This window comes from Plutella xylostella, chromosome 12 (genome assembly GCF_932276165.1).
Source record: "Plutella xylostella chromosome 12, ilPluXylo3.1, whole genome shotgun sequence".
Lineage (NCBI taxonomy): Eukaryota > Metazoa > Arthropoda > Insecta > Lepidoptera > Plutellidae > Plutella > Plutella xylostella.
The window spans coordinates 11,510,784-11,524,781 of NC_063992.1; the positions used below are offsets into that span (position 1 = coordinate 11,510,784).

The 13,998-nt window shown below is 39.8% G+C and overlaps 1 protein-coding gene across 1 annotated transcript; it reads left to right on the forward strand.

Annotated features, from left to right (window-relative positions):
* Positions 1-220: 220 nt before the first annotated feature.
* On the forward strand, positions 221-13,683 carry LOC105381444 (O-acyltransferase like protein). The gene is made up of 11 exons (XM_048624596.1): positions 221-428; positions 1,080-1,159; positions 6,532-6,731; positions 7,319-7,433; positions 7,868-8,082; positions 8,498-8,688; positions 9,864-9,987; positions 10,356-10,542; positions 10,939-11,081; positions 12,662-12,770; positions 13,139-13,683. Exons 3-11 carry the CDS (start codon positions 6,690-6,692, stop codon positions 13,270-13,272), a joined length of 1,260 nt encoding a protein of 419 aa, XP_048480553.1. The 5' UTR covers positions 221-428; positions 1,080-1,159; positions 6,532-6,689; the 3' UTR covers positions 13,273-13,683.
* The last annotated feature ends 315 nt before the right edge of the window (positions 13,684-13,998 follow it).

The window sequence follows — 13,998 nt, forward strand, 5'->3', positions numbered from 1 at the left end:
TTCAACATTGCAGGCTGTAATACTGCACTTAAGAAAAGCAAACATACTAGAAAGTTCCATCTGTTTGAAGGCGCTTATCGGAGCCGCCCCCGCAGTTAGGTAAAGCTGAAAGAGTCCCTTCTGTCTGACTTCAGTAAATAATCATCATTTAAAAAAAAAACTAGAAAGTTCCTTATTATCCTTATGTCCCTGACCGTACGTTCCTCGTGGAGTTAGACGAATTAATCATCATCATCACGTTCCAGCCCGCTCCCGACGCCCACGGAGGTGATCCTCCGTCTCCGCCTGGGGGTCTGCATCCCGCGCGCGTGCCCGCTGCGGCAGGCGCTCGCGCCGCTGGACTCCGCCCTGGTCTCGCTCAACTACCAGGAGTACAGCTGCCGGCTGCCCAACGACCGCCCGTATGCTGCTGCCGACTATGTTGCCTTGTTAGTTGTATTTATGTTTACCTAGTATGGAGAATACTTTAGACCTCAGTAGTACGGTCAGCTGCATAAGTAGCTATACACTTTTGTACCTTGAATATGAAATGATGAATATATAGGTTTGTGAGTTTAACAAGGTACAAAAGTGTACAGCTACTTATGCAGCTGATTGTAGAATGGGGAGCCCTACAGTGCCGTAAGTAATGGAAGTGAATGTTACATATTGTTCGCATCTCCGCTTCACGGATGATATAGTTATAGGATGATACGAGGTCGTATCGATAGTTTACAATGCATCAATCAATGGAATAGAAAGAGCTACCCAAGCATAGCCTTAGTTTCTGTACAGGACCAGATTGGAAATGATTGAGGTCCGTAAGTCGTAAGAGAAATCAGATAATAGAAATATTGCTCTTAAAATCAGCAAGCAAGCTAAATGGTATAAGTATTGATGATTATGAAGGCTGTAGTTAGGCTAGCGAGCTACAAAGAGGAAAAATGTGTAACTACAAAAATTACTTCCCATTCCTTTCCACGAAAAGCCACAGCTGCATGCAGATAGGTATCAGGGTAGGTAGGTAGTAATTTAACTATCGTATGAACGATAAGTTCCTGAAATATGATAATGAATTCATTCAAAATTGTATCTTTCAGCGTGATCTTCCCGCTCATTGGCCTCGTCACGCTACTGAGCACGGCCTACGAAGTGCGCCATGTCGTCCTGTTGAAGGGAGGTGAGATATTCACTATATTTTCATTATGGTTTTGTTTGGTGATATCATCTCACTGCTACATCTACACGGGAAGCCTAGCACGCAAGGCGCGACGGAATAGGTACAGTACTTATTCCGTCGCGCTCAATCAGATAATGTCGAATTTTTGTGCGCGACTTGCGTCTCGTGCTGGGCCTCCTGCATTGCAGGAGAGTCATGGATATGCGTATTTCTTCGACTCAAATGCTAATCTTACGTATGACAACTACATGTTTTCAAAGTATGGAGGATATCTAAATAACAGAGGCATGAGAACTGTACTGTCGACGCTAAATCAAGAACTTAACTCATTGAAGAAACAAAATGTTATACAAAACAACAGCGTAACAAAAAATATACAGAACAATTCAAGCAAAGAAGATAACCAAAAGCCCACGAAATCAGTAAATAATAATTCTAATCTTTTTCGTGTTTAACCATATCAATATACTCCATCAAAATATCGCTGGCCTCCTTAAAAAAACTGATAGCTTAACAGTTCACTTGGAAGATCTAACATCACAACAACAAACAATAGATATACTATGTGTCACAGAACACTTTATGACTGCAGGACATGAGGATCTACTGACAATACCCAACTACCAATTAGCAACACACTATTCTCGAGATACCCAAAAACGAGGTGGATCATGTATTTTGGTCCGGACTGGACACCAATATAAAGAAATAAAGGATATTTCCCAACTGTCTATCACTGGAATATTTGAATGTTGTGCCATAGACCTAATTAATTTAGATACTATAATTATATGTATTTATAGAGTACCAAAAACAAAAAATGTTGCAAAACATCTTGCAACGTTTTTTGAAAAAATTGAGGATTTACTGAGAATTTGTATGCGTATAAATAAGAAAAACACAATCTTATGCGGAGACTTCAATATCGACATCCTAAAAAACAATCGCCTAACTCAGCAATTTCAAAACCTACTACACAGCTTCAACCTTGTCCTAGAAATAAGAGAACCCACTAGACTGAAAAGCAAAACGTGCATCGATAATTTCGCCCATAATGCTGGGAAAAAATGCAAGGGTAAGGTAGTAGAGTACGGTTTGTCTGACCATACAGCCCAAATACTTAGAGTACCTGTAAAAAAAACCTGTACTATACAATCATGGACCGTAGAAAAAAGGGATTTCAGTGGAGAAAACCTACTCAAATTTAAATCTAGCATAAGTAGTTTAAGTTTCTCAGACGTTTATGAAACTGATGACGTCAATGATGCTTACAACCGCTTCCTTGAGACATTCACATTAATATATAATCTCTGCTTTCCGCTACTCAACAAGACTATAAAATCTGAACACAAACCCAAATGGGTATCCAAAGGAATAAAAGTATGCAGCCGAAGGCAGCGTGAATCATTATGGAATTATAGGAAAAATCCAACCACTGACAATAAAGCACTTTTTAAACAATACTCGAAGAGATTTAAAAAAATTACGAAATTGACACAAAGAGCACAAAACAATAACTATATTAATAATTCGGATAACAAAACCAAAGCCAGCTGGAATATTATAAAAAGTGCTAAAAATACCTGTCCAAACGAATCAATTACTAAAATTAATACAAATAATTGTACTATCACCGATCCTTCAGAAATCGCAAATGCGTTTAATAATTATTTTATCGACCAGATTCAAGAAACTGAAAGTCAAACTAACAATATTCCTCCAAGAACAGGCTCAGTAGTTGATAACTGCCTACATTCAATGTTCATGTTGCCAACAACACCAGAGGAAATCCACAAGGCTATTCAGTCCCTAAAAAATAAAAATAGTGTAGGATACGATGACATTCATACAAAAGCAATCAAGTTAGTTTCCACAGAAATTTCAGGCCATCTTAGCCACATTATGAATTTATGTATCGACAACGGCATATACCCAGAAAAGCTTAAACCTGTAATTGTTAAGCCAATTTTTAAGAAAGAGGATAGTCATAGCATGAAATATTATCGACCAATAGCTAAAATATCTATTTTCTCTAAAGTTTTTGAAACAATTATCTACAGGGCGCTATTATCCTACCTCAACAAATATAGTATCCTAATAGAAGAACAAAAGGGATTCCGAAAAGAAAAAACTATAAATTCTGCAGTGTATGACCTACTCAAGGATATATTGACATGCATGGATGAAAATAGGCCAATATGTGCTATATACATGGACATGACAAAAGCGTTCGACTTTGTAGATCATAAAATTCTATTGAATAAATTAAATTCCTACGGTATCCGAGGCAATGTTCTCAGTCTCTTAGAATCTTACCTGAGCAACCGGAAACAGACAACGGAAATAACAAGAGTCTGCCCAACAGCCAAAAAAGAAATAAAATATATGTCCGACTCTAGAGAAATTACGAGCGGTGTACCTCAAGGTAGTGTATTGGGTCCATTATTGTTCCTGATATACATTAATGATCTACCCAAAGACATACCTCACCCAATGGTCTTATTCGCTGATGACAGCACAGTGACTATTAAATGTATAGATATTGACATATACGAATCTTCCATTAATCAGGCTTTAAAAGACATTATCAATTGGATGAATAATAATAAATTAATAGTAAATATTGACAAAACTAAATTTATGACATTTTATCAAAATACTAATACTACTGACTTTTTAAATATAAATTATGATGGACATCCTATTGAAAACGTCACAGTTACAAAATTTCTGGGATTAAAAATTGACTATAAACTGACATGGAAAGAGCAAGCCTCAGAGGTATGCAAAAAACTGAGCAAATTAGCATATTTGCTCTATAAACTATCTCACATAGTGAACCGTAAAACAGTCCTATCGGCATACCACGGCTTCGTTGCATCTACGCTCCGCTATGGCATCATATTCTATGGCAATTGCACGGAGAGAGAAGCTATTTTCAGGGCTCAAAAGAGGTGCTTACGTTCTATATGTGGAATAAAGAGTGATGAAAGCTGTAAACCACTATTTAAATCACTCAAGATTTTAACATTTCCATCTCTGTATATACTTGAAGTAGCAATTTTCGTTAAACAAAACCCTAAACTCTTTCTAAAAGTCTCTGAAATACGAAAAAGAGAAGTTACCATGAGATCACAGTATGCTAATACTCTGTGTTTACCGATGGCAAAAAAGGCACTTGTCAGAAAAAGCATAGTATATATGGGACCAAAACACAGGGGTATAATCGTGACAGTTCTGACATTGCGAAAAAGAGACGCTTAGCTACATCAAGCGTAAGAGAGAAACGTTAAGCTGTACAGGTTTTTTTGTCCTTTTTGCTCTGGCGCCTGTTTACGTCAGTTTTGGCAGTTCTCTTTGCCAAACAATGAATACTATGACAAACAAAGGCTGACAGTTACAACAAAGAATTTCTAAAAGTTATTTATTGTTAATTTGCTAGTGATTTGTGGGTGTTTATTAAGTTTATTAGACTATTATCATCACTTAACGAGTGTGTGACATGGGTGGGTGGATTTTGTTCGGTTGTATTGAGCATATTGAACGAAAACACGATGGAATGATGGATGAGATATATTTTCACATGTAAGTAGATACTATCAAGTTTAACAAGCTTACATTCATCATAGTACTATCTATTGGCTCGATTTTAATATAAAACGATATTAATTTTAATACTGTAAGGTCTTTTAGTATCAGTTTTAAGTAAAAATTACGAGGTACCATATCATAACAAATCACATGGTGTTGCAAGTTATTGAAAATTTATTTTACCCACAAATATTATAGTATGCAAAGAAAATACTAGAAATTGTAACGGACTCGGGTTGGGTTTACAAATGGGGCGCACGAATTCGGTTTTTGTGAAGATTGTATTTTGTAGAAGTCATTCTCCTCTTTCGAATGAGGTGCCTCTCATTGTGAGGAAACGTTCGTTTCGTTTTTTTCTTCTATGTGTGATTTCTTCTGTATAATATAAAGTTTATTGTATTGATACGAAATACGTGTTTCCTTTAAAAAAAAACCCATCACATATTTGGCCCACGATTATAATGCTCATGCTCATCCATTTATCTCTGCTTCATAGGTTTCCGACAGAAAAAAATATATCAAGAAAATGGATAGACATTACCGGTCGCACAAATTGGGAACCAAGGAAACATACAAAAATTTTTGAAGAGGATTGTTTCGATTGGACGAAGACAATGAATCATACAATCCACTCAGTTTGTGTATATTAAATAATTATATTGAAATCAAATAAGTATGAGTAAAGTTTTTTTTCTTATATCGTCGGTTGACAGGAAAAACTCACTAAGGCTGATTTTTCAATATTCAGATAAATGTTATCTGGGTAATACAAACATTGAGAAACATTGAGACGCAACAGCATCAAAATTATTTCCCAGCAAAACTTTTATCTGGCTATTGAAAAATTTGGCTTTAGTGTCTTTTTCCTATCAACCGACGATATACTCAAGTTTTGTTTTTCTTATTATGATAAGTTAAATTTCCCCATATTTAGGTTTTATTTTTTTGTCGGCAACATCTATGGTTTGAGTGAGAAAGAGAATAGTGCACACGGCGATTGCGAATCTATTTGTAGTTGATCTGAGGACCAAAAGTATATAATAAAATTCCCAATGACATACAAATTCTCAATCTTCAAATGTTCAAAAATAGACTACATAAACTGTTAATAGAAAAATGCTATTATTCAATTAATGATTATTTAAATGATGAACTTTGACATAAAACTTATTTAACCTATGACCTATATGTACTTATCGACCTTTTCTTTAAATCTTGTTGCCTGTTATATTTTTATTTTATTCTCACTTACAATTGAATGCATGTGCATGTGCTAATTAATTATGTACTTATTTGTATGTCCCACTCTAGTTGGACAGAACATAGCGTTCACAAGAATTGTCTAAAACATCTATTATATTATATCATGTTCTATGAATGTATGTATAATGTCTACCTGTGTTCACAAATAAATATATTTGAATTTGAATTTGAATTTGCTGATAATATTTTTGGAAGAGTGGTACAGAATGACGCCATTTGTATATAGTTACCAACATGTGTTGTGCTTTGACTAACATAAACACTGGCGAAAAGTGGATGCAGCAATGCACCTCTGCGGCAGAGGTGCATTGCTGCAGAGGCTATGCCTACCCCGCAAGGGAGTACATTAGTACAAGGTGTGAGTGTTTATATTATATTATGTGTTGTGCTTTGTGCTACATGACAATCACATTTGAATTAGATAATTTTAAAAATCAAGTTTATTAATTTATTAATCAAGAATTCAAAGCGTATAGAAATCCAAAAACGCTCACACAAAACCCTTGCTTCCCTTCCAGACCCCAAATCCCTGAGCCCGCTCTACACGAGTTTCTCCGTGTACTCCAACACGCGCAAGCTGCTCACGTTCAGGGACGTGCCCGGCGCCATCACGTGTCTGGACGGCATCCGCTCGCTGTCCATCACGTGGGTCGTCATTGGACACACCTTTCTCAGCATGCTGCTGGGCGCGCTCACTAATCTACAGGATGCTTTGGAGGTGAGATAGCAGTAGTAGAACTATCTACTTCCATTACAAAAGCAAAAGTGTACCTAATGCTCTCCATCTGATACCGATTCTTCGTTTAGAGTAACAATTACAAACTAGAGATTGTAATGGTGGTGAAAGGATTATCAGAATAGGGTTTGACGCCCACTGCCCAGGAGAAGTCTGTCGAGGAGTGCTGTATTACTTTAAAAAAAACACACACACACACTCACGCCCTGTACTAATGTACTCCCTTGCGGGGTAGGCAGAGGTGCATTGCTGCACCCACTTTTCGCCAGAGTGTTATATTAGTCCCAATGTAATAGGGGGCGGGCCTATTGCCATTTTACGGGCACATCCAAGACCCGAGAACAAATATCTTTGTTTAAACAAATATCTGCCCCAGCCTGGAATCGAACCCGGGACCTTCGGCTCAGTAGTCAGGGTCACTAACCACTACGCCATTCGGTCGTCTACTTGTCCTTATATACGTACGGCCCATCCTGGGCAATCAGCAATTGGGGCTCGGGTGTCCGTATGTGAGACACCCGCATATTACTTATTACTATTTGCTTATTATGATTCTGGTGTGGTTTCAGTTCGCGCAGGACGCGCGCGGGCTGTGGATGTCGTCCGCCAACATCTGCGTGGACACCTTCTTCATGATGTCGGGCCTGCTGCTCGTCTACACCAGCATACACAAGATGACGCAAGGTTTGTCACGGTCATTATAAGACATAGGTATATTATGGGCCTTGGATAGGTAGCTAATAGCGGTTGGTTGGTGGAAAGTCCACGGGAATGTTATGGCCTTAGAAAAGGCCTATAGAAAGGTCTGAGATAGGGTGTAGACAGTATTTTGTATATTCTTAGTAACTAATAGATAGTGACCTACATGGTTGTAGAACCAGGTGGAATTTCAATTTCAACATGTAGTTATAATTTATTACATGAAGTTATAGTGTATGAGTAGTGTACGATGATGTTGAATAAAGACCTGCAAATGAATTGAGTTATAGATTCTTCTATAAACCTCCGAAACGGCATACAAATATTATACATCCAAATTTGCCCACCAACCCCCATCCACATTGCAACCCTTCACCACAGTTAACACCCGAAATAACCCCCCCAACCTTCTCCCTCAGCGAGCCTAATAAAGAACCTGCACATGTACTACCTGAACCGCTACCTGCGCATGCTGCCCATCCTGGCGGCGGCCGTGCTGCTGCAGGCGTCGTGGATGCTGCGCGCGCTGGACGGCGCCAACTGGCAGCTGGAGGGGCTGCAGGTGCAGACTTGCCGCCGGTTCTGGTGGGCCGCGCTGCTGCACATACAGAACTGGTATAATCCGCAGCAGGAGGTTGGTTGAGTTGCTTTTCGTTTTAGTGCTGTGTACATCGCCTACCACTGCCAAGAGCCACCACAACACTGTCCTCATCGGATCAATATCGTCGACCTGTCTAATGTTTTCAAGCTTTATGTCTGAGTGCTTGTAGAATTTCTGAAATAGAGCTTAGAGCTCATTATTATTGTTGTCACTGGTCACCTCTCAAAGATACCATTCATATGATGCTGGTGACTGGTATATCTCATATAAGAAGTATGGGTATATTCAAATCACTCGCATATCAAGCAACCTGCAAATTAAATTCAGCCAAGAGCTGCATCCATAAAGTGCTATTCATTAGCAGCCGCTCATCCCCAAAACTAGGTATCTCCGCTTTGACATAATTAAAAGCCAGACTAAATCCACTGATACATCCCTCATTCCCCAGTGCCTCCCGCACACGTGGTACCTGGCCGTGGACTTCCAGCTGCACATCCTGTCTCCGCTGGTGCTGTTCTGGCTGCTGTCGGGCCGCCGCACGGGCTGGGCCAGCCTGGCCGGCGCGCTGCTGGCCTCCGTCGCCGGCACCGCCATCTATGTGTTCCTTAGCAACTTCAACGGCACCATGTTTGGGGATCCGTAAGTTCATACATTTACAACGCCTCCTACGCGTGTCAAACTATCGGCGATTGTGATCGCTTGCTTGGACGCCAAATGATCATGATCCGAGTGACGAAAATCGAAAATGTGGAGACAGTTTTAGCTGTGAGACAATATTACAATCAAACTAGGTGTATAAACAGAATAAAGGTCACTGTACGTATAAGCGTACCGAAAAGGGATCGCCTCTTATTCTTTTGTCAACTAGTAGAACTAACGCGAGCCGCGAACGCCTGGTTGACTGAATAAAAATGCGATCCCTTTACGTTACGCTATGTTCTGAGACCCTTAGGGTGTTATATTATGTGCTATGACCTTGATCATGACATGTATAATCATAATATTAGTAGGTATATTTTTTACACTAACACGCTGATTACATGCAATGAAATTATCGTAATCTTTATGTTAGACAGTTGAGATTAATTATACATTCGGAATGATAATGCTATGATTTTACTTATCAATAAATCGTATATTCATAATAAGTACACAATGCAAGGGTCGTAAAACGTAATCTACATTTTATTGGAAATGTTTTTCGATTGGGTTATCGCATACTTTATTCAAATTCGACAGCGTCGTCATCGCTCTCAGGCATTGAATATTGTTTTGAGATAAAAATGTCGGTAGGTATTTTTTAATTTATTGTCGACGCCACCACCTCCTTTTTTATTGTATTTTCCCGACACATAGCCTGTTAGTAGATGGAGAACACTTTGCTCGATACAAGCTATCAATGAAAGATTTTTTCTTATCGTGTCAATGTCAAACACTATACTACCCTACTGGGTCTGTCACCCTGGTGAAAGGATTGGCCAGTCAGTCTAGTATTGGTCTAGTATCAGACTGTATATAAAAACTGCTATTATTAGGGTCTCTTGCTGCGTTTCCAATCCTGCGGCTAAAGTAGCCAATGAGAACCACCGATTGCTTGTCCAATCCTGCTAAAGTAGCCAATGAGAACCACCGATTACTTGTCCAATCCTGCTAAAGTAGCCAATGAGAGCCACTGATCAATCCTGCTAAAGTAGCCAATAAGAACCACTGATTGCTTGCCCAATTCTGCTAAAGTAGCCAATGAGAACCACCGATTACTTGTCCAATGTCCAATCCTGCTAAAGTAGCCAATGAGAGCCACTGGTTGTCCGCAGCACGTTCCGGTTCTTCCGCTGGTACTACGTGAACACGCTGACGCGCTCGCCCGTGTTCATCGTGGGCATGATCTACGGGTACCTCATGCACGGCTTCAAGGGGAAGAAGCTTCAACTACCCAAGGTGAGACCGCGAACAAATTACGCTGTAACTATCATGTCATTGAGTATGTTGTAGATGGTTTAAAAATCTACTCCAGCATAAATAGCTGATCGCAATGATGGAGTCAGACCACACAGCACTTTAATGTGACTGTATAAGATTGTATTGGGGAGCAAAGATCCATGTCTAGCAGTACAAAATTCTTAACAGATACACATATATATTATTGTGTACTGAATGATGGATAAAAGGTGTCTGAACGTTTCAACTGTTTTATATTATACGTCCGGCAGCTGTCAGGTACAACAATTATTTGGGAGCAAAGGCCCAAGTCCCAAAGCTAAAGATTCTTCACAGCTTGATGCTATAAACTGTGTTTCCTCTCGCAGACATTCGTGGCGGTCTGCTGGCTGGCGTCGCTGACGCTGATGTCGTGCGTGATCTACGTGTACCTGCCGGTGAGCAAGCTGAACAACACCAACCAGCTGCTCAACAACTTCTCCAACTCGTTCAAGAGGACCATCTGGAGCGTCGCCGTGGGCTGGCTGATCTTCGCCTGCGCGCACGGATATGGAGGTGAGTGAGCAGTTATGCTTGGAAGCCTTTTATGTGCGTTATTGTATTTCGGATCGACTTAATCTAAATGTGCGAGGGTTGCTAGAGCACTTACATTTGCCCTTAGTTAGTCCATCGTTTGCATTTTATCTGACTCTGATGTCGAGCGAGAATGCTTTGGGTGAGGTTACTTGTAATAAACGCCCTGGAGGCTAACCCGTTCCCTAAATTGACGAACGAACGAACGAGAATTGACGCGCAATCGGCACGTTTAACACAACGAGATAGAGTCTTGGTTAGCGTTACAGTTTTGTTCTATCTCGGCTATATGGCTCTATCTTGTTGCATAATACGGGACCCCCCCAGTACCTACCCTCCCTCATACCCTTAAATTAGCTACAATTGACCGTCCCGCAGGTCCCATCAACTGGTTCCTCTCCCTGACGGTGTGGAAGTTCATCGCCCGCATATCGTACGCGATGTACATCCTGCACTACCCGATGCAGTTCCTCAAGGCCTCCACCATCGTGGCGCCGCAGCACTTCAGCGTCTACCACCTGGTGAGTGAGTGAGGGTGCACGGGACGAGTGCCTGGAGTCACTTGTGCATTGTATCATATCTGGTAACGGGACGAACTTCTTTTTTATTCGTATTTAATATCCTGATGTTGTGAGCGGAAAGTGATGTGAACTCGGCTGATTAATCCGAACAAAACTTTACATCTACGACTTCACGAATTAATAATAAAAAAAATTGAGAAAAACTAATCAAACACACGTATAGTTAATTCTTCAGTATATATGCCTCAGAGGAAAAACAAAAACCTTTAGGAGATGATTTATCCGCCCCACTGTCTCATTTCATGATATCCGATACTTCGTTATTAATGTATGTCATCAGGATTATCTTGCGAGGTACATTGTTAATCCTAATCTCATGGAACAGACGATATCCCCGACGTCACATGTTACATCCATCTGGATTAATTAAATCACAAGTGGATTAGCTAATTGTTATTATATTTATTTACCAAACGAACCTAATTATCTACCTGGGTAACTTCCTGAAAGTTAATGAAATTCGTGGAAATTTTCCGCCGTGAAAATGATACGGGTAAAATTAGGATTTTATTCATTAAGGGCGATATTTAATTCGTAAATATAATAATATGTGGAGTTTTGGGTGGTTTTAAACCTAATTCACAAAAGAGTTAAAAGCACATGACATGAGTACTCCTGAGTTACCTCACAAAGTGTTCGTGACTTGCATTTTTTAGTTTTTCCGAAGTTCCTCAATAGATTTGAGATATAATATAATAAAATTATCTGAGTATGTAATTACTTGATTAGACATCTCTGTATATATTTTTTTGTAAAATGGGCTCCGTAGGTTTTATTGTACATATACATACTTTCATACAATATTCATGATTCTGTAATGTACCTATGTATGAAATGCCTGTTGCTTAAAACTACTTACTTACTGTTATTTTCACGTTTTCGTTTTAAAATTAATAATGACTATGCATAATTATAGTATAGGTACAGGTATTCAGTACGATGCTAAGTGAATCTGCTAGTGGTGGGGTATCACTCTTTAAAGGTCTTCGCACATTATAACAACTCACCGGCGACTCGACTCTATGCTAGACATTAATATTTAAGCCCTGTGTCATATGTTCAAGATTTAATTTCAAAAAATGATTATAAAGTAGTGTACAATGAGTGGCCTACGCATCGTACACTAAAGGTCAACCCCAACACGTTTGTCACGCAATGACCACACGTCGTCCACGCAACGACCACACGTTGGCCACGCAACGACTATGCGTTTGCGACTGACGCGTGACGGGCAACCATTTGCTAGCCCACCCGTCCGCCCCGTGCCTTCCCGCGTTGTCCACTCGTTGACACCGCGTTGTCCACTAGTGACCATTAGTTGACTACTCATCGAGAGCGTGAGTAGAGTTGCTGCCGCGTTGGCGTGGAGTTGTTATAATGTGCGAAGACCTTAAATCGAAGAACGAACCAACGAACGAGAGTGCTAATTGCGTGACACCTATTCTTGTTCGTTCGTTCGATAGAGTGACCCCCCTGGTTCTAAAGAGGAAACTTTTGGTAAAATGTCTGTTTATTTCCAGTGGGTAAACTTCACGTATGACTTCTCGATCACGGTGCTGAGCTCCACCGTCATGTGCATCGTCATCGACTCGCCCTTCTCCACGCTGCAGCGGCTGTGGCTCGCCTCGGGTAAGTCCTAGGTCCTAGTCATTGAGCATGAACGGTCAGCCGTGTTCTACACGCTGTTCTAAGGTTCTAGAAAAGTACTAGGGGGATATTTCTCAATCACATGTCGCACGACCCGGTAGGCCCGGCGCCTAATAACAGCACGGGAAAGAAAATGGATTCATCGGCATCCCTACATGCAAGCGCACACTGTCGGAAACTTATGTTTTTATGTCCGTTGAATTTACCACGGTAATAATCTTAATGAATACCAACTATTTCCACAACTATTTCGACCATTTCGACTTACAAGGGAAAATTTAAAGTGGTGTAAAAATATTTAGTTAAGACAAGGTATTTTGTTTACGAAATATAAAAACATTTATTTACAGGATCGAAAAAGAAGAGGCCAGCACCAGAAGTGAAGCCTGTCGAAACCAAAGTTCCAGATTTGATTGAACCCGGGACCATTGCGCCTGGGAGCCCGCTCTCTAACCACGAAGTCGAGGCCAAGACACAACTGTAACAATATATCAGGGTAAACGAGTAGATGAAGATTTACTTATTAGTTGAGATATTGTTAGTTGACACAAAGTTCAAGTGAATGTTGCGATGCCTAGTGCAGCATCTTTCAGAATGCTAGAGCGACCCTTGTGTACCGGTGAACAGTGGGCCTTATCCCCTCGACTCACACTTACACACGGTGTTGTAAACGACTAATTTATAACAACTTTTTCCAACAAAGTTGGGAAAAGCGAAAAATGTTCAATTTCCTGCACATAAATGTCACTTTGCAGAGAACTTGCAGCAAAGCGCAAACTTGGGCGAATATTGAAAAGTCGTATAACAAAGTTGTTGTTAACTTTTGTCTTACTATTACAGTTTTAGTCACGTACGTCGTTATTGAAGACATACGTCTGATACACAGAATCAAAAACTTCATTTCAACATTGCATTACCACCTTTTTATGTTTATTTCATTTACTTATATGTAAGTAAGTAGGTACTTATGTAATGTGTCGATCTATTCTGAATATCCATCTACACTACATTTAAACTTAAAACAAGGAATTCTTATGACCTGAAATGAAAAGGAAAGGCACCTAGTAATGTTCGTAAATATTCTAAGTTTAGTCGACATATAGTTAGTTACATGAATGTTTATAAGTAATTGTGAATGTTGATTAATTTTAAAAGGGTCATAGATTCAATTTAATTTATTTATGTAATGTAATGTAAGTATGAGCCGTTT

What these genes read in the sequence shown, in the direction of transcription:
- LOC105381444 (XM_048624596.1), top strand. Translation starts at nt 6,690, where the DNA reads ATGCTGCTGGGCGCGCTCACTAATCTACAGGATGCTTTGGAG. An exon ending in CATACACAAGATGACGCAAG is followed by an intron (nt 7,434 to 7,867) that starts GTTTGTCACGGT and finishes CTTCTCCCTCAG; the next exon opens with CGAGCCTAATAAAGAACCTG. An exon ending in ACTTCAGCGTCTACCACCTG is followed by an intron (nt 11,082 to 12,661) that starts GTGAGTGAGTGA and finishes GTTTATTTCCAG; the next exon opens with TGGGTAAACTTCACGTATGA.